This window comes from Coccomyxa subellipsoidea (genome assembly GCF_000258705.1).
Source record: "Coccomyxa subellipsoidea C-169, whole genome shotgun sequence".
Taxonomy (NCBI): Eukaryota; Viridiplantae; Chlorophyta; class Trebouxiophyceae; family Coccomyxaceae; genus Coccomyxa; species Coccomyxa subellipsoidea.
Window position 1 is genome coordinate 943,387 of NW_005178034.1, and position 20,543 is coordinate 963,929.

The window sequence follows — 20,543 nt, forward strand, 5'->3', positions numbered from 1 at the left end:
AGTGATTGCAACTGTTGCACCTGAATTGATGGGACAGCAGAGCAAGCCGTTGCTCCCCTTTGTGCACAATGTCAAAATGAACCTGTCGATTACACCTTTGATGCCCCAATCGTTTTATATGAATGTGCAAAAAGCACATAGATATCCTCGTCTAATCACTCGCAAAACATGGCTTTGGATGCCAGTAAGCCAGATCTGGGACAAATTGCTCGATCGAGCTTAGCCAAGGTGTCGCATTTGCTTGATGGATGTCTTTTGTACCTCGACGGTGGAGCAGGAGAGGCAGTCGCAGCTGAAATCGGTCTTGAATATCTTTTGAGCATCGGTGTCGTCCATGTCTGTTCCCTGGAAACTGCATCTAGAAGGTGAACACTTCTATACAGAGCCACAGTAAGCCTGAAGAGACCGGCATTAATCACAACCTGGCAGCGCTCTAAGGTTGGATTTGATCACATCCACAGGGATGCCGAAGCACATCAAATGCTCTCGGGAGCCGAGAATTATCCTATCGTGGCCATCACCACCCAGCTCTTGACAGCAATCCATGGGGCACTGATCAGACTGCATCAGGTCAGCAAATTATCCCGTGCGGCACAACCGCTCCTGCTTTCACTCTTCGTGGCCTATATGCAAGCGCTTGACATCGTCTGAGCTATGTTGTACTTTCCAGGCCCATGAGCAAGCCAGTGCTATCACGGTGCTGTGCTCCTCTTCTGAGGCAGCCCATGCAGGACAACCGGGAACCATGCTGGGAGAGCATGCTTACACTACATATCTCTCAGCATTGAAAGAGGTAGGGCAGTCATCCTTGGAAGAACAGAGTTCCGATAGCGCACCAACTTTTCAATCGTCGCGCGACAAAATCAGGATTATGCACTCATGACTATGCCAATTGCAGGACTTGGCAGACATCAGCAGGAGGACGGGCACAAAGGGGGACAACACAAGCTTCCCAGCCTCTCTCAATACCAGCGTCGAGTACTTCCCTCTGCACACATGCGGCCTGGACTCTGGCAGCTTTGTGCTGCCCGCTGCCAGCTCAGCAGCAGTATCTGCTAGAATTGGGGCCCATCCTGCCGGGTTAGCACCGCCAGATGCACTTCCTGGTGGGTGCTAGCGTTCATAGCAATCATTCATATCTACATGGCCAGGAAATTCCATCTGCGCCAAAGCGGAGACTTTGCATGCCTTTTGTAGGGGGCTTCTGTGTTCACAATCTGGCAATTCCCCACTGGATACAGGGTACCACCGGGTTTCAATCAAATCCCGCAGGGTCCCTTTCTTCAATATATAGTGATCTGGACCAATAACGCAGTTGCGGGAGGCAGATAAACAATCGGGGAAGTGCCTAGACGAAGCCTTCAATGTAGGGGTCGTCTGTGGCGCAGGTGACGATGGGCTGGATGCACCGGAGGCGACTGGGTTGAAGCTGGTGGCTCACTCCCTTCTGGGCTTCGCCTCTGAGCTGGGCGTGCGCTTGGATACATTCTCATTGGGCCCTGTGTCCAACCTCATAGGTACTTGGCACAGAACATCACTCATACACTTCCTGTGAGTGTAAAGTTTGGTATTAAGCTCAGATCCCATGCCTCAGGATTTTTGAGGCAGTAGACCTCTGCAATAACAGAGTAAATGTTACTGAATGATGATAGTGCGCTGTGGTAGACACTTCAATGTAAACTTGACAGCGCGATAGCATGGAAGTGCTACATCCTTACAGTGCTAGTTTCTGCAGGTGATGAGATCTGCGCCATGGCCGGCTCTGCAGCGGCGAGCGAGACGGCAGCGCTTGTGCTTGTGGATCGCTGCCTAGACTTGGTCACCCCGCTGAGCCATACAGACCATGTGCTTGATCAGATCTATGGCACACTGCAGCGGCGATTGGCGGCTGGCAACCCCGCCGTGAGGTGATTCTATCATCTCACATGGCAGATAAAGGGTGTCAACAAGGATGTATAGCTATTTCACACAGTTCTAGCCTTGCTGAGCTCACATGCAATGATACATGTACAGGTCGTCTGATGTGGTTGTGCCACTTCCACACTTCATTGGAGGTGGGAAGCAACTGGGCGAGAGGGAGGCGCCGTCAACTCATGGCGAGCCACGCTCAATCAGTGGCAATGCAGAGGCGCAAGAGCCTCACAGGCAGACCTCGACCGGTGCAGGTGCACAGCTCAACCTTTTGCTTCTTTGCTTGTGGATTATACTGATCCCTGCTGTGCAAAGGCAGCTTCTAAGGTGCCAAGGTGTCACATGTAGCAGTGTCGCAGGGCAATTTGCTGAACTTTGTCCATATATCTAAACAATAACAAAAACGTGGAGAGGATAGTTTTGCGCTGCAGCTCAGTTGAAGTAAAGGTGCATGCTTGCAGTCAGCACTTCGGGAGTGGCGCTGCAGGGGTCGCTGTATGCGCCGTCAGACGCGCAGATGGGCCAGTGGCGGGAATTCCTGGTGACGCGGCAGGGCAAGGACGCTGCGCTGTTCCTGCGCAAGTGGCTGCGCGAGGCTCTTCGCAAGGCCGGCATCCAGACCATGATGCGCTTCAAAGCAGGTGCATCCCCTGATTGGCTCAGAGACTAAATTAACTCTATTGAGAGGCCCTTGAGAGGGGGATGCCTGCACGTAAGCCATCCAGGATAAAACCCATTCACAGGGATCTGTCCATTCACGATTAGTGCATCCAACCATAATTCAGGTGTTCAGAGCCCCCTGCATGCTGAGGTGTGCAGAGGGCAAATAAGTTTTCTGCAATGTGGCAGGGTCCGTACCTGCAGAGGAGTTCAGGGCGCTATCTGAGCTGCTGGCAGCAGCGCCGCCAAAGGTGTGCTTCGGCCACCTGGGCATCATGCAGCTCGGCTGCGCGGCAGCCGCCGCCCTCAGCGGCCCCCGAGCAGACAGATGGGCGCGCCTTGCAGAGCTTGAGCAGGAACTCATCCACCTGAGCGCAAATTGTGCGTTTACTCATCATCCCATACTCCTCCCATGCAATCCTTCATGTGCCACTTGCACAGGAACAAGGGCCCCGCAAGCACATGGCACTGGTTTGTATGTTGTAGGCGTATGTTGATGGAATTGAATTGCTTTCAGGTATGGATGAGGAAGTTGCGGAGAAGCTGTGTGTGGCTATCTCAGAGGCAGCTGGCGAGAGCTCAGACGCAGGCATCTCAGCGACGGACGCACTGGGGCTGTGTGTGGTTGCTCTGGCACTCGCCAGCAATGGCGGTGCGCAGCGGGCAGGCAGCTCTGAGCGCCTAAGATCCAAGATGTGCCAGGCCTTTGTGGACGCTCTTTTGGAGGTGAGATGCATGCACCACTAGCGAGATAACAATGCCATATCTCTTGTGTCAGGTGGCAGCATGTGGTAAACTGCTGTGTGGCTTGCTTGCTTGCTTCACCACTTAGTCTTGGGCGCAAGACAGCAGGCCACCCCCAGAAGGGCGAAGAAGGGCTCCACATTACACAAATCTACAGCCCGCAAACTCATTCTCCCAGTCTCACGGCACTTTGCGAATGGTGCAGGGGAATTTAAAGCCTCAGCATCTGGGGCTGCCAGGCGACCTCTGCTTGAGCATCAGGCAGGTGGAAGCAGGGGACAGCGAGGCTGATGAGGAGGCCAGATATGAGGCACAGGCACTTCGCCTGGAGCTGACGGACAAGGTAAGCTCGTCCAGATGTATGAGACAAACAGACAGCTTGGCTTACAGACTGATGAATGAATATAAGACCCAGCAGCTTAAATTTATCACTCAAGTCTTGTTAGCATACTGCAGGTCATGGACCTCTTGATGAAGCTGCAGAAAACAGCTGCCGCGAGGAGCCGCCTCAAAGACATGCAAAGGTGGGTATTATGCCTTTTCTGGCTATATGGTCAAATAGGAGATTTACTGTTGTGGTCATGCTGGATGGGCGCAATGCTCAGGAAGGTCTGTTCTGAGCAGGTATCTGGAGCATGGGGCGGGCAGCAAGGGTGTCACGCCACTGCTCAGCCAGCTCACCAGCCGCATACTTGATCAGCGGCCAATCCCAGATATGCAGCACAACAGTGCATCGCTCGGGTGAGTGCTGTCAGGGACTGGCATGCACGTGCAAAGCCAATCATGTCTCATTCTTGGCTGCCCAAATATGCTTGAAGCTTGAGCGGCTTAAGCAAGATTTGGCACCAGGGAACATGGATGATCTGTGACATGCGCATGTGCATGCAGGGGACTGCTGAAGAGTGGGCTGGGGCGTTTTGGGCTGGTGCAGAAGCAGCCACAGCCTGGGGATCACAGCACTGTGATCATATTTGTGGTTGGTGGTATCTCTGTGGCAGACTTGAGGGAAGTGAGACATGTTGTTGCGGAGAAGGTGACTGGCCAGCCAGGCAGGGCATCAGTGAAGGTGCTGGTAGGAGGCACTGCCTTGATGTCCCCCCACGATGTAGTGGACGGGCTCTTGAATTAAGTTCAGTACAGAGACATATGCATGCAATGGAGGGGTTGAATTAAAATTGCGCGCCTTATTACAAGGATGCCCTTAATTCCCTCCGGCCCAAGAAATGGTATGCGGTGAAAAATAATTCAAGTGACGAAACATACAATACGCAAATTGTTGGTAGATTGCAGTCCTCCATGGCAGCAAATTTGGGAAAGGTAGCACTTTTCAATTTTAAAAAATGCCTATTGACAGCAAGAACACTAGTATTCACGGCAACCTACTATAAAATTGCTGTGGTGTCCCAAAGTCTACAACACATGCCCAACCTGCCACACGCTATTCCAGCTTTCAGGCAGTGCGGGGCATTGGCACCAATAATACACCTATTCCTATGCTGTTGCAAAAAATCTTCTTGACACCGAACACAGCCACGGCAGAGGGGAAAATTCTCTCCCTCATCCAATGATGGCCTGCAGGGGGCGCAGCACGCGCAGGAAGGAGGTCGCAGAGAAGGGCTCCAGAGATTCCTCGGCCTCCTCGTGGATGGTGCTCAGGTGCGACGGGGAGCTGCCGGCATCGCTGGAGGCCGGGCTGCCGCCGTCGGCCGGGCGTCGTGGCGAGGAGAGGACGGCCTGCAGGCGGCGGCGGTGCTCGTCGAGCTGCTCCTGCACGATACCCTCGTAATCGGCGCGCGCGCGCTTGATCACCGCCATGGGCAGGCTGCCGATACCGCTGAAGGCCACCTGCCGCACACGCGATACTTGACGTTCAGCAACCAGTCTTAATAAAGCATTGGCAAGCCATTCATTCAACGCGCGCGGCCAGTGTTTTGCCGGGCAAAGCATTTCAAAGGTTGTCACAGCAGCGATGCAGGACAAAAAGGATGATTCAAGGTGAGGGAGGGATCCTGCCTTGAGCAGGGCGTCGGCGTCGTAGCAGCGGGCAATGCGCCACTTGAGGCAGCGGCCGACCTGGCCGCTCAGCTTGGTGCTCAGCAGCGCCGGCTCGTTCATCTGCGCACACACAAGTCCGGATCAGCAACCCATCGCAGAAGACATCCGTACTGCTGGGAAGCCATTGATCAGTAGGCAGACTGCAAGAGCACTGAAATGAGAGCGGCTCTTGCTTCATAAGATGCAAGAAGAAGGTACAGAAGATGATGAGCTATGCACCTTGAAGAGGGCGAGGCCAACGCGGAAGAGGATCTTGGGCCCCTCGAGCAGGAGCACGTCCCAGATGCGCGCAGCCGTCTCGGCAGGCAGCGAGGTGCAGAAGAGCGAGTGGAACCAGGGCGCGGTCACTTCCTCCAGGGGGGTCTCTGTGCGCGCCAGCTGCGCCATCGCCTTGGGACAGCGCTTGGTCAGCAGCGCATCCAGCACTCGCTGCTCCACTCCCGGGCCCTTGATGTTCTGCATACATATCCACTCCCACAGTCAGCCAGACCGCCCAACGGCTGAGTAGAAAGGAGCGGGTATAAGCACTTGCAATTCTCGGCAGGCAACGCAAATTGCACAGCTGGCTGCAAGGCATCAGAGACAGAGAGTGATCTTTGTCACAGCTTGCTTGAACATACGTCAAGGAATGCAGAGCAATAGAGAGGACCATTCTCCCTTTAACGGTTGCAGTGCATGCCAAAGGGGGAGCACCTGCAGGACGCAGGAGTGGGGCAGGCGATCCTCCACCAGGCCGACCAGGGTCCAGAAGGCGTCCTCCTCGCGCTCAGGGCCCACCACGATCAGCGTGAAGGCCGCGACGCACGCCATGCCGCGGCCCAAGCCCCCGGCAGTCGGGCACTGCAGCTGGAACGCCTGCACAGACATGCACTCGATCACACCTTGATGATAGCATAAGAGCCGCCTTCTTGCCAATCACTTCTCTAGGTACTGGGATACACATCGTTCGAAAGAAAAGCCTGCCAACAAGCACGTTCCCAGGAGCTATATTTGGACCAGAGCAGATGGAATTCTAGCCGCCGGTAGGGAGGAGGATGGGGGGGTGACTCACTTCCAGCAGGCGCAGCACTGCGCGCATGCCCTTGGCGGAGGACACCACCGGGTGTGTGCCGAAGGCCCGAGTCAGCTCAGCGCCAAGCTCGGCGGCATCCACAGCCCCTGAGTGGGCCGCCGCGGTCGCGCGGCGCAGCAGGGCGGCGTAGTGGCGAGGAGGCGCAACCGCCTTTCTGGCGGCACCCCCGGAGAAGCGCAGCCACAGGTCTGGGCGCAGCTCTACCGGGATACCTGCCCGCACCAGCGCCTTGAGCGCCTTGGATGGGCTGCTCAGGGGCTGGGCTGGGTCGTAGGAGCTTGTGTCAGCCTTGGCCCACCTATTAGCCATAGTCGTCTCCCGTGCGGCAGACGCCTGCATGTTGCACAGTGGCATCTCAGCAGGTGCAGAGTCACGCCTTATGGACAGGTGTACATTTGCTGCTGACCAGGAAGCTGCCTGAATGCCAGTGTTCTCTCTATTGTTGATTGCTTGACCACTCAGGGCGCTTAAGGCACTCGATGTTTAGCCCTACAGAAGGTCACTGAACGACAGGCACATAGTCTGCTGCACACCAAACGTGTTTGACTGCCTGAAATTCTGCCATCGTCTGTGGGCGCACAACGTCTCCCGGCGCTTCAGGCAAGGCGAGAAAAGGTATTGGCTTGCTGAAGGCATCAGAATTGCCTGGCTGACCCGAGAGCAACGGCCCAAAGCAGTGGGGCTGTGGGGTGGGCCTAGGACTTTTGGCAGCGGGAAAAAGGACGCACCCCTCGTGTCCTGGTCTCCTCGGCGCTCAGCCCCGCAAGCACAAACCCGTAGCGGTCCGCCAGCACCGCCATTGCAACCATCGACGAACTCTAGAGCCTGGCCGAAAGCCTCGAAGCCGCCCTCCAGGATGCTACTGTGAACGCTGGCGTCGTGTGGGGTCCCCACCATTCAAAAGCAGAGGTACTGTGTGGCAAGTTTGCGAGCGATATAGCTTTTGGAGAAGCAAGGTGAAGCCTGTTGAAGTGTTCAGGACGCGATCCACTCACGATTTCGCCCTCGTGAATTAGGAACGCCTCGGAGACACGACAGTGAGTCAGCATCAGAACGTAGAGCTCACATTCGTTCTCACGCTCCTTGGAAGAAGCTCAAGAATTCTTGCGTAGGACCAGGGCGTCATTGCATTTTGCTTATTTCTGGAAAGACATAAGTGATCAGCATAGACTAGTGTAGCCATATCTTGAGAATCGCAAGCTTATTACACGCATGTCTTCTCACTTTGTCTTTATCGCGTAGCCGATTCGACTCGTAGCATGCGCAAAGTCGATATTTGTATAGGTTCTTATCATCGATCCTTCACTGGCCGCTTAAATTTTCCTAGTCCAAGTAATATACGACGGCATCGGCAGCAAAGGCCTGTTTCCTGCAGTGCTGCGATGACATTGCTGAGCAATCCTGTCTTGTTGGGCACTGGTCTTATTGTGACAGCCCTGACGGCAGCCACAATCAGCGCTAAGAGGAGGAGCAAGCTGCCTGAGCTGTTCATGCAGCAAACAGCCTTTAACAGAGCTGTGCTGTCCCGATGTCCAACCATCAATTCCATATATGATTTCTTTCCCTTCATCAGCCTGAACGGGTATGCGCTCGACATCTCGATGCCTCCTTGTCTCAGGCCTTGGACTTCCAGATCGACCTTTGTTGGCAGCCACATCAAACAAACTGGTGCTTGCAGGCACATAGAAACAATCCTGGCCTCAAGGCTGAGGCGGAGCCCCGCCCTGGATCCCTATGCTCGCAGAATCCTGAGGCTACCAGATGGCGGCAGTGTTGCCCTAGACTTTGAAGACTTTGAGCACGTGCAGGACCTCCCCCAGGATGCACCTGTGGTCATCCTGCTTCCAGGTTTGGTCTCCTGTTGACAAGAACTATTGTTAGACAACATGACAATGATGACCGGCCAGCCTTAATTAGAGCTTAGTGGTGTTGTGTGGTCCGTGCAGGCTTGACTGGGGGCTCGCACGATTCGTATGTGAAGTACATGGTGCGGGCATGCCGCAGAAAGGGGCTGCGAGCGATTGTATTTAACAGCCGTGGCACGAGTGATGGCCCAGTGACGACGCCCCAATTCTATTCCGCCTCGTTCACCGGAGACATGCGGTGTGTGATGCACCCTTCACTGGAGAGACAGATCATTGTCTGTTGTGTTCCCAATCCTGTCCTTGTAGTTGAGCAGAGGCACAGCTGTATGATGGAGCCTTGACAGTGCTAACTGTTTATGTGGTTCTGGCAGGGCTGTGGTCAAGGAGGTGCAGAGCTTGTTTCCTGACTCTGCTCTTCTGGCAGCGGGCTGGTCACTTGGAGGTGAGCACACACATTCGAGAATTTCATGGCACATTAACCTTCTTGCAGTCCCACCCCAGATTCGCTTTGATATTGCGCGTCATGGTGACACTTTGAGCGATACTTCTGTGTGCAGCAAACATCCTGGTGCGGTATCTTGGAGAGGAGGGTCCAAAGACTCCCATCTCGGCTGCCATCTCCATGTGCAACCCCTTCAATCTGGTAAGCAACCCCCTGGCTTCTAATGGACACCAAGACACCATATTGTGAGCTCAAAAGCTCACAGTTTGATCCCAAGGTGCATATCTCATGACACGCAGCTAAGTGACCACATACATGAGGGCTGCAGCTGCTGGACAGAATTAATGGCTGTGGGGCACCATTGCAGGTGATGTGCGATGACAACTTCCATGTGGGCTTCAATCGCATATATGACAGGAACCTGGCGGCCTCGCTGTGCAACATATACAAGCGGCACGAGCATCTCTTTGAGGGGATTGGTGGAGATTACCAGCTGGACCTGGCGGCCAACTGCAAGACGATTCGTGACTTTGATGACGCCATCACCAGAGTCTCATTTGGGTGGCCCAGTGTTGATGCCTACTATGCAGGTGAGGGTTTGTGGTCTGCACCCAGACATTGTGTGAGGGTCTGCCCATTGCACACTGTACCTTGTGTAGCGTGCATATGATGGCCTGTGTTCATGTCGCTGGGGTGAAGCAGCCAATCCACTTCCTCAGTCACGTAGCTGATGGGCTGCACGGCGCTGACGTGGAAAGCGCCTTGCATGGCACATGCTGAAACGGGTGAGCGAGAGGCTGGTGTGCTTGCAGGCTCGTCATCATCCCTCTCTGTACCAAACGTCGCCATACCCTTGCTGTGCATTCAGGTGCGGCAATGCCCCTCAACACGCATATAATGAAGCGCACTTCACCGCAGTATCTTGCTCTGTCAGAGGGCTGTGCAACACACCTTCCAAGGCTGGTGCATGGAGCCTGTCTTGACTTGCCTTGCTTTTGCATCAATGAGTCAATGACAAGACCAATGAGCTTCAGTTGACTCCCACATGTCTCTAAAATGTAATAATAATGACTTTCTTCGAAGAGGGGGACTTGGCATGAATGCAGGCAGAGGATGACCCCATCGCAGTGAAGGGCGCCATCCCCTACGAGGCACTGGCAGACAACCCAAACTGCGCCCTTGTAGTCACTCCTGGTGGCGGCCACCTCGGCTGGGCAGCAGGGCCTGAAGGGCCGCTCAGTGAGTGACCTTTCCATTGCTTTTTCCCTCAAAGGAGACTGCTGCCTAGCTGTACTGACGTGTGACTGGACTGCTCAATTTATTGTGCACCCTTGTCTCTTCTATGTCCTGCCACACTGGGGCCTGCGCGGTGTGCTGCAAGCTTGCAGTGTCTTCCTACAATTTGATGCATCCCATCCTGTCCCATGCAATGTCTGATGCAACTGGCGAGGCTGTCAGAAGATGAAAGGCCATGGTGTTATTTGCTATTCAGGTGCTCCCTGGGCGGACAATGCCTCCACAGAGTGGCTAAACAGCGTGCTTCTGGAGCTGTACCGGCATGGGAAGCTGCCTGTGAAGCCATCAGAGTCCAGCTATGCGCGCGTTGGCGGCAGGCAAGGGGCAGACAGATCCGTGGAGCGCGCTACTGACGCCGAACCTGGCCAATTGCTTCAAGTTAAATGACTTGACAGAGATTTAATTCGTTGCTATTCATTAAGACTGCCTAGTTTTTACCAGATAATGGATCTCAGCATTCCTCTTGGAATCGCAGATATCCCTGTATGTTATATCAACCGCTCAAGTGTTTTGATCCAACGTAGGTATAGTCCTAGGTACAAGGTTTGTACGATCAAGAGGTTCAGATTAGGAGCTCCGTGATCATCGCTTGGTGTATTTGCAATGATACTTGGGGCTGCATTCCAGTGTTGGATTTAATTGAAGACTCACTCATTTACATGCAATGTATACAACAGTGATCTCATATATAGCTATAGAATACATCACTGCAAGAGCTGCTGCACAGCATGCTAAAGTGTAAATACGTCCCATGTACATGGTACAAGTTCAGAGGCCACCCCACAAGTAAAGGGTGCTTGACCTCACATAAGCTTCTTCTATTCTGCGCTAGCTAGTGCTTTAGCACGCTGCTATCATTTTGAAAATCAAAGCATTAGCCACACCTTGTGCATGCATGCATTTGTATCGTCCTTGCCTAAGCAATGCAGGGCCTAGGAAGCTGCCCAGACAAAATGCAATCACTTGTCCTGACTGTTTGAAGTCTCTCGCTCACAATGCACACTGATGGGCTCAACCACTGATGCATTCACATCAATGCTATACTGCACCGGCTGGCCAAGCACTTCCTTGGCTGATGAGCTCACCTCTGCTGCCTTATCAGGGCCTCCAATGCTCAGCTCACTGCCTGCCAAACTGCTGCTGAGGTGGGAGGCTTTTGGAGGCTGGGCAGCAGTTGTTGTGATGGACTGGGCCGTGCTATCTTCAGAGCTTTCAGTGTGGGAGAAGACAGCAACCTTAGTTATTGGGGAGCTGCTCCCTGAGCTCTCACAATCCCTGCTGGCCTCCCTCCTTGCTGCAATTGTGGTGGGTGAAGACACATCCTGCGTAGTGTGCACCACCGATAATGTCCACGGATTGCAGTTCCTGTCAACCGTACAATTTATACTACATGCAAAGCAACAAAACAGTTTGCCCTGGATTGACACTATGGTAATGGGAACATGAGCACAAGGTTTTGAGGCTGCAAGGCATGGGACCAGGAAGGGCCTCACTGATACTTCTCCTCCGCTGTGTGGCAGGGGCTTCAGAGCATCACTCACAGGGATTCCTGCTGCAGAGAGCTCATCCACCGCCCTCTTCAATGCCCTCTTTAATGTCCTCCTCGCCCTGCAATTGAGTGCAGTGGTTAGTTCATTGCCTCTGACAGGTTGTGGCCTGGACATTTGCTGTGAGCATGTTTGCTATTGCCCATTTCAGGAAGAGTAGGAGGCCCCACCTGGCGTTCAGCATTGGCACATGTCCTCTGCTCCTCTGCATTATGCCTGCTATGGGCTGGCCCCTTCTGGTCTCCCTGGATGACTTCCCTCCTGGGCTATTGACCTGAATCATGCCGCATGTCTTGTGTCAAGATAAACTCCCCCAGACCTCAAAGCGAAGCTGATTTGCATGCGAAGAGAAGGGATTGCACATGCATATAGTAAAGCTTTACAAGCTCAAGGCGAAGCCTCATTGATCACCTTGGTTGCTACAGAAGTTGATTCCGGCGACATAGAGGCACTACTCGCATCATCGGTATCCCCCTTGCTGCCCCCTCGCAATGGCAAAACACCGTGAAACTCCATCAGGTGCCGCAGCTCTGTCACCTGGAAAGACACACAAATTTACTGGTCTGCGCATATGCTTCCCATGCAGGAAACGGTATGGTACACCATTTGAGCCCGTGGATGAACGTAGTCATGCATCAGGTCTGACAATTTTGTTGATTGATGCACAAGACAACCTGTTTTTAGCGCTGTTATCTGTGAAGGTGTTATATTGGTCAGAGACACCAGGTATGACTGGGATCATGTCTTTTAAAAATTCAATGCAGTCAAGTGGTTTGAGAGGTCACCGCTGTCTGCAGTGGCTCTGGGCCGCTCTGTTCGAGCTGCTGCATGGCGCTCCCCACGGCCCTGTGGTTGTGGTGTAGAGCCGACACAAATTCCAGGTTCATGATGCGGCTGTTGCCGGCTGCCTCCCTTGATGCCGGAGAGTGGGGACCCTGCAACCCACCACCCTGCCGTCATGACACCCCGATATAGATTGCAGCACTCTTTGCCACCATCAAATTTCAACCCCTCCAGCTGACAGGTGGACCACATACACAGACAGCGACACACATTACATGAGGCCCGGCCAAATTTTGGGCTTATTTATTGCGTGACTTTGATTCTCAGAGTCAGCGCCCAGCATAAAATTTAGACACTCCGAAATGAATTTGGCAACACCAGCGAAATCATCCTGCCAGTAGCACTGAACACACTAGGGCAGTGAAACAGGGAAGCATTCTTACTCTGTATGTACTGCAGACGGGGGCGCTCAAGCAGTGAACAGTCGTACGGGGCCTCTCAGACCGATTGGATGTATTCTACTAGAGAGGGAGTCACCTGCCAGGACAGCAGGGTGTCCCATTGGGAGTCTGCGTCCGACTGCTGGGGCGAGTGCTGGCTGGCGCCCAGGGGCGCAGGTGAGGTGGCAGGCCGGACCATCACCGGCACATGCACAGGGGGCGGCGGCGGCTGGAAAGCTGGCGGGAACATCGCCAGGCCAGCCTGAGAAGGCATCTGCTGGCAGGGGGAGGGCGACAGGGGCACATAGCCCCCAACGGGGCGAGTCATCGGGTGGGGTGAGTGATGCCAGGGAACTGGCTGCAGCTGCCATGTGCCGCCCATATGGCCGTGCGCGAAGGCATAGACGGGCGAGGCCGGCGCAGAGTGCATTGCTGGCGGCCACGGCGGCCCTCCTCCAAGGCTCACAGACCTCTGTATCACCTGCCTCTGCGCGCAGCAAGACAGAGCATGAAATGAAGTTGCCGGCTCGTCATCAGGCATGCGGCCAATTGTGCCAGGGAGGTTCTTGAATGGAACCCCCTTGGTCGTGCGCAAAACAGCAGAGCCGGTTCAGGTGCTCACAAGTGCTGGGTTGTGACCCTGTGCTCATTGCATGGCTTTCCCAAGCGCGGGTTGCATGCTAGTTTGCAGAGGGGCAGCATTGGCAGATATGAGGATGCTCACCGAGGGCCATGCAGCTGATCCTACTGGCACAGTGTAGACCGGTGTGCCTGGGTAGCGGTGGTAATTAGGGGAGTCGGTCATGTAGGCATGCTGATGCTGGTACCACAGGGCAGCCATGTTGCTGGGTGTGGGTGAGAGCACTCCCTGGCTCGGAGTGAAAGGCACTGCATCCATTGCAATTCAATGGCTTAGTTGAAAGAGCGACGTTTGGATGACACAAAGGACAAGGGTGGAATACGCAGCCTCAAGGGTGTGCTGGATTGAAGGCAGATTTCATACAGCTAGATGGGTAGGACAGAGGTCCTCTGGGAATAGACTAGGAGCTCTGGTGGGACGATCTATTGTCCAAACCGATTTATTAACGCTCGGTTCCCTTTCAAGATGCGCCAAGTGACATTTCCTGCCTCTAATGACATTTTTCCTGACCACTCTGGTGAGCCCATCTTGCAAACTATCGACGTTTTGGAAGTCTCAATGGTGTCATGGACGCACCGGCATCAAGCTTTTGGTACAACTTCGGAAAATTGGTTTGCACGGGCGGTATCGATTTTTTTCCGATCTGCACACCCACACAACGCTTGTAGCTCTTGAGCGGCGGAATCCCGGACCAGCAACTGTGCCAACGCCCGGGTCAAACAGAGCTGAATGAAGACACAAGGTGCAAAACCGGCAGGGGCATCGATTCTGGATTCATTCTTTGCATCACTCATACATTTGACGATTTAAATCCAAGAATATGGTGAAGCTCCTTAAGGAAGAAGCCCTACGAGGTGGTGTCCTGGGCTAAAGGAAGGAGCATCGACACGGAGCTTCGAAGGCGAAGCTCCGAGCGTCTTTTCCTGCTCATGCTCACTCATCGTTCATTGGGCTCCTTCGACAGCCTCCTAGAGACTGGAAAGAATAGAAACCGCTGCTCGGTTTGCAAGCCCGAGGTTACAAAAGGGTTTTGATGCATCCTACTCTGTCGGGCAAAATCCACTACTTTGGTGGACATGCACTCCACTACATTAGTGGATTTGGCTCTCTTTCTGAGCACGCCCCTTCGGGGCGTGCAATAACAAAAGCAATGCTGCACATCCTTCAGATTTACCTACAACAATCTCAGCATTGCATAGTACCTCCGTCAAGCTAATTATTTCGGTCAAGCCTGTATCTATAGGATCGTGCGCTACTCGTTTCTGCGAAGACAGCAATGCCATTTGCCAGGTTACCGTTGCAAAGTAGGATTTGAAAGGGGGGTGGGACGGCCGCAAATGTTTATGGGAGTAATTTAAACGAATTCTTGAAGTCTTCTGTCGCTGGCCATGTGAGGTTCGCACTTTTGCCGGTTTTTTGGCATCCCCATCCTTGACTTGTTTGGACTCAGCTAATCGAATGTCACGACCATCGACGTGCATGTCTACTTCTTTCGTAGTGACTGCATGCCCTGCCAAGCCAATTCCTTGAAATGAAATGCGTGCAGGCAACACAGAGCGTTCACCTGAATTGAGCACTGATGCACCGGACAGACACTGAAGTCGTCTACAATCTAAACCAACATCAAGTTCAATTGTTCTGGTGAGCGTTACGATCCCTCTGCTGCTGTGAGTAGCCGTGGGTGTCTGCCCTGACCTGGCTTTGCTTGGAATGCCAATCTGATGAGGAGCATCTGGAGAGGACTGTGCACCCCAAAGAGTAGCAAGTAGCCCAGGTGCTTGTAAGGATAGTTGTATCACTTGTACTAGAAGGCATGCTGCTGATGTACTTCTCATTCCTTTAATGTCCTGGTGGATCACTTGCAGAAACCGTTGTGTGATGACTTCATGCAGGACGAATGGTCAGGAACAAGAGGTGGAGGGTCAGTGTCAAGGTGATACCATCAGCCGACACTCCTGCTCTGCTGCAGCCAGGCCGCAGATTTGGGAGGAACCTAGGCAGCACTGTGGCAACATCTGCACCGAGGGGACCCCGGAGGCCGGCCAGCGCCCTTCCATCCTGGCGGATCCCTGCAAGAAACACAGCTCAGCAGGAAGAACAGCAGGATGGCTTTGCAGATGGAGATGGAGAAGCCGCTGCTGCCTATTATCAGCCTCCGCCCTCACGCCGGCGTCTGCGGAAACAGGCAGCTCAAGAGGATAATAGACGGCTGCACCAAGCATGGGATGCGTGCTTTGATGACAATGTATTCAGGAACACATGTTTCCAAGCTGGTCAGCCTGCACGCCAAGCAGCACTGAAGCAGCAGCTGCAGGCAGAGTTTTTGACAGCTGCCAGAGCAGCCCTGCCCGCTTGCAGTCCATGCAGTCAGGCTGGGAGGGTGGGATCAGTGTGGGAGCAGGTGGAGACGATCAGCAGGCTTGTGTATGTCTCGATCAGCGGCAGGACAGAGGTCAGCCCCCCAGCATTCAGGTGTGGCGGGTGCAGTGCCGCCTTCACAGTCGATCCTGTGAGCATGGGATGCTTTCCTGCAACGCCACAGAGGCCGCTGGTTTACTACTCTGGAGCGCTCATGTTGCAGACGCATGAGCTCAGCCTCGCCAGCCCAACCTCAATGGTCGCCTGGACTAGCGCCCTGGAGGAGGTGCACGTCAGGAACGGCTGTGTGCCGTACGGGCAACTGAGTGGCCTGCCCAAAAATATCTGGAGGAACCTCCCAGTGGCGGTCAGACAGTGGCGCAGAATGGACATCGCCACACATGACCTCAACAGGCTTGGCGTGCAGCCCATCTGTTCGGAGGCAGGGCTCAGCGGTGACTCAGACTTGCAGCTCGGCCAGCCGCCGCCGCCCCAGGAGAACACTCAGAGGGAAGCAGCAGCGTCGTCATCGCCACCAGAAATGGAAGCAGGCAGCCTCGCGGCTCAAACTGGCAGAGATGCAGCTGAGGTGGGCCCGGCGACCCAGGAATCTCTGGACAGTCGTGCCTCCGGGGGCCCCACTGTGCAGTGTCCTTGCTGCTTTCGCACTTGCGTGGCAGCCATTGCTGACGCCTGCCTGGGACTCACGCAGCTCAGGGCGGCGGGCAAAGCCTCTGATTTCCTGCAGCCGAAGCTGCCCTATAGCCCCTTCATTGCTGATGAAGAGGTGAAGGCCTTGCTCGCTCAACGGAAGGCCTTGGACCCGGCGGCGCTGGAGCGGCCGGTCTGCTCTCAGTTCGTTGCTGCCACGCCAACCGCCTCAGACACGCAGCTGCGCCTATATGTGCAAGTGAGTCTCCTCGCATTTTTCTGGGATCTTGTTGCGCTTACTGATGTTGGCATGCATCTCATATATCCATGATTTTTTTCTCTTTTTTTCCTGGCCCCGGCTGGCAAGGGTAATACTTGGCAGCACCCTAGCGTGCCTTGCTTCAGGTGGTAAAAATACTGAATACCATGCCCACGGTTGATTGGGTCTTGCTTGGATCTGGCGAGTTCAACAAGGGGTAGGGTTATGGCAGCCTTAAATTGCAGCTCTGCAGGATGTACCTTGCTTGGCAGGAAAGCGTGTAACAAGAAGATGTGCTGGTGCTTTGGAGCCGGTCTGACACTCCCGCATGTGCTTGTGCGTAGGGCGTGGCAGCAGCAGTTTGCCGCCACGGGTATGTTCTCGTGGCGGCAAACCTGTTCACACCGGAGTGCTTTGTTTACTACGAGTTGCTCCTGCAGCGTCTGCTGAAGGAGTTCAAGCCTGAGGAGGGCAAGGATCTGAAGTACTTCTTCATTGACATTGCTTGCCAGTTTGACCCATATTGGCGAAGGTATAATCTTTCGTCCATCATGCCTGGCGTTTACGTCAAGATGTGCCCTGTACAATTATTGCATGGAACAATTTCACTCCTAGTGTCTAGTACTAGTCATGCTATGAGTGTGTGGATTCGTCGGAGTGCACAGCAGCGTCCCCTTTGAATGGTGATGTGTTGTGCTGGCAGGATGGTTCAAGGAAACGTGGAGGGTATGCCTGGCCTGGCAGTGGGGCCGTGGCATGTGAAGGCTCACATTCCGGCATGCCAAGAAAAGTATGGCGCCCGCCGCATGCTAGCGGCAGGAAACTCCTTTGGTGACAACATTGAACAGGCTTGGGCACATTACAGGAAATTTGCACACATCTTGAAGCGCATGGCGACTGCCACGCGGGAGGACTACATGACGGACCTGGTGAGTTCTCCTTTCATATGATGCAAGCTCTTGTAGCCTTGCTCGATGTTGCAGTTTGTAACCCTGTAGGTGCGAGAAGTGACAATGTTGGTCCATGTGCAGGCGATGGCTTGGCAGCGAAAAAAGGAGCGCAGGTTGCCCAAGCAGCTGCTTGAGTGGCATAGGAGGGCTGCTCGACTGCTGGCACAACTGCGGCAGTCCACGGGGGCCCTCAAGCAGGAGATTGCCCAAATCAAAGCCCCCGAGTTGCAGGTAAAATGCACCCCTCCTAGTTGCTGCACCTGTCTCTACTGATTCTCTGGGGAGATGCCATCTTGATATATCCTGCAGTCTGCAATGCTTTGCATGCTCGCTTATTGGCTGATGAATCAGGTGCAGGGTGGCGGTGGCTCAGGAGGCGTCCCATCACCGGCAGGCCAGGATCCTCTCCAAGGCGGCGCTGGTGCAGGCGCAAGTGACGAAGCAGAGGTGTGTTGGTCCTTTTTGAAGGCTCTTCTCTAGCATGGAATAAGTATCAATGGGTATGCTAGTGAGAAGGAGGTGCTCAGAGGACTCAGAGTAAAGAGCTGCCTCAGAAGAAAGTATGCAAGCAGATTGTTTGTTTTGCACGCAGGGGTCTGCCCGGGAGCAGCGGCAGACATCGTCTGAGGGGGCATCAACAAGCGCGCCCACCATCCCGGTGCTGCTCCACTCTGCACCTTCAGTTGGCTGTACTGGTGCTTGTTCATATGACATGATAGGACATTTGACATGTGACTTATGACATGACAGGACAAGACATGACAGGATGTGCATACTGGTGGAGTTTTTGTAAAGAGCAAATGGGATGCACACCTTTGGAAGATACATAAAGATGCATGAATCACTGATGTCAGGATTCTTACTCGCAGGCCCGTCTTACATGGGAGCACCACTACCAAGGCTGCTTGGAGGAGTTGTACGCGCTGGGTGGCAGTGTGACTCTCGCAGCTGAGGGGCAGCAATCGCTCTCCGAGCAAATGCGGCATGAGCACCGCCGAGTCCTTGAGGGCAAGCTGGCAGCGTGGGAGCGCAGGCACCGGGTACAGCTGCGGTGGGTGGAGGCAGACCGGTTGTACCAGGAGATAGGGGGTCAGCGGAAGAGGTTCATGATTCAGCAGCTACATGCTTCCATTGCAGCCAGGTTCGTGGATTACTACGCCCTACAGAGACAGCTGGAGACAGCGGCATATCGTGAGCGCACTAGCCTGAAGCGGTTGCGGCGCCAGATGGAAGCCATCGTGTCCAAAGTCAGCGATGACATCCTTCAGCTGCGGCGCTGGCATGCCGCCCCTGGGGACTATCAGGGAGCGCAGTATGACTGCCAGCGCTTGACCGCCCCTGGCTTGCTCGCGGTAGACACATTGCCGTGGCAGCGACAATCTGCTCAGGCAGGGTTGCTGGCTAGGAAACTGGCCGCGCTGGCGGAGCAGCAGGAGCGCTTGAAGCGGTGCTCCGAAGAGATGACCATCGTGCGGCGTGAGGCCAGGGATATGGTAGTGTTTTATGAGCACTACGCCCAGCAAGTGCAGCAAGCCGCTGGGAGGGGAGAGCGCCGCCTGCCCAGCGCCCGACAAGTTCCCCATGCGGCGGAGCTGGGGGAGGCGGGTGTGCATGCAGCCCTTGAAGCTTTCCAGCTCGGGCAGCAGGTGGTGCTCCTCTCCAAGCTTGAACAGTATCAGCACTTGGGCGGCATGGCAGGCAATGCTGTGGAAGCGCTGCACGCCGACCTCACAAACCTGGACAGCGGCACCAGCTCCGACTCGGACTGGCAGGATGCGCGGTCCGATGCCTCCTCAGACAGCAGCGGCGGCGATGATGAGGACACATAAATATTGGCACATTTGAAAATTTGGCAATGAGCATCTCGCCTTGTCTGCCAATTTTGATGTTCTCGATGCTGTTTCAAACTTTGAAAGTCAGTAGCTTCTATATAGAGTACAGTAATCTTCTATAGAGTACAGTAATCTGATTGTTCTACAATTCATCAGATCCTTTTTGGGAAGGGAGTGCGCTGTGGAATCATCTGCCAATTGGCTCAAAAATCTCAAGATCTCTTAGCAGCTTGTTCTCTCCACACACTTAAAGCAAATAATTAACACAGAGTGCCAGCTTCTTATGTTGTTAATGTAAATATGCATTGCTGTTAAAAATTATCAGTTGTTCAAGCGAAAGGCAGCCTATTGAAACTTCCTGCAACTCTTGCAATTCATGTAGCTCTGAGCAGTGCCTCTCTCTATCTCATATAAGTGTCAAAATGTGATCAATGCCTGTCGTGAATGGAGGTGTCCCTGTCATGTTTTTAAAACTTTGATGAAGGTCCACCAAATTAAATTCGTTGAATTTTATTTTTGGCAGCATATCATAATATTATGATAAAATTATACGGCTAATACTACAAATTAATATTAGTATTAATACTTAAAATTTGTATATATGTACAGGTGTCCACGTTGTTAATAGTTAATAGCATGTTGACTGCCAGCAGCCAAAAAATGAACAGTATGAACCTTGACAAGAATTGCTACTTAGAAAGATTGCCTGCCAGGTTGTGAAGCTTCCTTAGTTAGAGGAAGGCCATGACCCACTGCCCACCATTAATGACAATAAAGACCTTCAGTCTTCAAAAGATTTGTATTGGTTCTAAGAAGATATGTCTGTCATAATGTGATTTTTTGATGACTCTTGGAGAGGTCATGTCAACAGTCGGCAACATGCGCCCATATGGCATGCATGTGACTCTGGACCAGATCCTCAAGGTGTAATTATAGTAGGCATGGGTTGCACCTGCAGCACAAGACATGCGTTGCTCATGAGCACATCTCGAGATGCTTGATGCTTTAAAGAAATTTCTCTCAGGTTATAATGTTCGA

General features: G+C 53.6%; 6 protein-coding genes across 6 annotated transcripts; 4 read left to right on the top strand and 2 right to left on the bottom strand.

Annotated features, from left to right (window-relative positions):
• Positions 1–745: 745 nt before the first annotated feature.
• On the top strand, positions 746–4,444 carry COCSUDRAFT_42345 (hypothetical protein; the record flags this gene model as incomplete). The annotated part of the gene is made up of 12 exons (XM_005647197.1): positions 746–793; positions 899–1,106; positions 1,389–1,517; positions 1,736–1,907; positions 2,014–2,165; positions 2,373–2,552; positions 2,761–2,952; positions 3,089–3,223; positions 3,555–3,658; positions 3,772–3,839; positions 3,940–4,056; positions 4,204–4,444. The coding sequence occupies 12 exons, from the start codon at positions 746–748 to the stop codon at positions 4,442–4,444; spliced, it is 1,746 nt and encodes a 581-aa protein (XP_005647254.1).
• A 42-nt stretch (positions 4,445–4,486) lies between these two features.
• Positions 4,487–7,376, bottom strand: COCSUDRAFT_66355 (TBC-domain-containing protein). Its single transcript, XM_005647198.1, has 6 exons — positions 7,171–7,376; positions 6,422–6,775; positions 6,064–6,225; positions 5,590–5,826; positions 5,278–5,430; positions 4,487–5,160 (listed from the first exon to the last, which is right to left on the bottom strand). The coding sequence occupies exons 1-6, from the start codon at positions 7,249–7,251 to the stop codon at positions 4,873–4,875; spliced, it is 1,275 nt and encodes a 424-aa protein (XP_005647255.1). The 5' UTR covers positions 7,252–7,376; the 3' UTR covers positions 4,487–4,872.
• A 667-nt stretch (positions 7,377–8,043) lies between these two features.
• COCSUDRAFT_16019 (AB-hydrolase YheT) lies at positions 8,044–10,432 on the top strand (the record flags this gene model as incomplete). Its single annotated transcript, XM_005647199.1, has 8 exons — positions 8,044–8,290; positions 8,389–8,545; positions 8,679–8,749; positions 8,865–8,950; positions 9,117–9,339; positions 9,562–9,617; positions 9,856–9,988; positions 10,242–10,432. The coding sequence occupies 8 exons, from the start codon at positions 8,044–8,046 to the stop codon at positions 10,430–10,432; spliced, it is 1,164 nt and encodes a 387-aa protein (XP_005647256.1).
• A 1,176-nt stretch (positions 10,433–11,608) lies between these two features.
• Positions 11,609–13,713, bottom strand: COCSUDRAFT_66356 (hypothetical protein; the record flags this gene model as incomplete). The annotated part of the gene is made up of 5 exons (XM_005647200.1): positions 11,609–11,653; positions 12,004–12,129; positions 12,378–12,527; positions 12,913–13,302; positions 13,540–13,713. The coding sequence occupies 5 exons, from the start codon at positions 13,711–13,713 to the stop codon at positions 11,609–11,611; spliced, it is 885 nt and encodes a 294-aa protein (XP_005647257.1).
• Positions 13,714–14,632: 919 nt separating this feature from the next.
• On the top strand, positions 14,633–16,253 carry COCSUDRAFT_29330 (hypothetical protein; the record flags this gene model as incomplete). The annotated part of the gene is made up of 3 exons (XM_005647201.1): positions 14,633–14,850; positions 15,002–15,096; positions 15,348–16,253. A coding segment is annotated over exon 3 (900 nt), but the record flags the coding sequence as incomplete, so codon positions are not given.
• A 1,500-nt stretch (positions 16,254–17,753) lies between these two features.
• On the top strand, positions 17,754–19,834 carry COCSUDRAFT_53635 (hypothetical protein). The gene is made up of 4 exons (XM_005647202.1): positions 17,754–17,904; positions 18,031–18,120; positions 18,266–18,331; positions 18,543–19,834. The coding sequence occupies exons 1-4, from the start codon at positions 17,758–17,760 to the stop codon at positions 19,500–19,502; spliced, it is 1,263 nt and encodes a 420-aa protein (XP_005647259.1). The 5' UTR covers positions 17,754–17,757; the 3' UTR covers positions 19,503–19,834.
• The last annotated feature ends 709 nt before the right edge of the window (positions 19,835–20,543 follow it).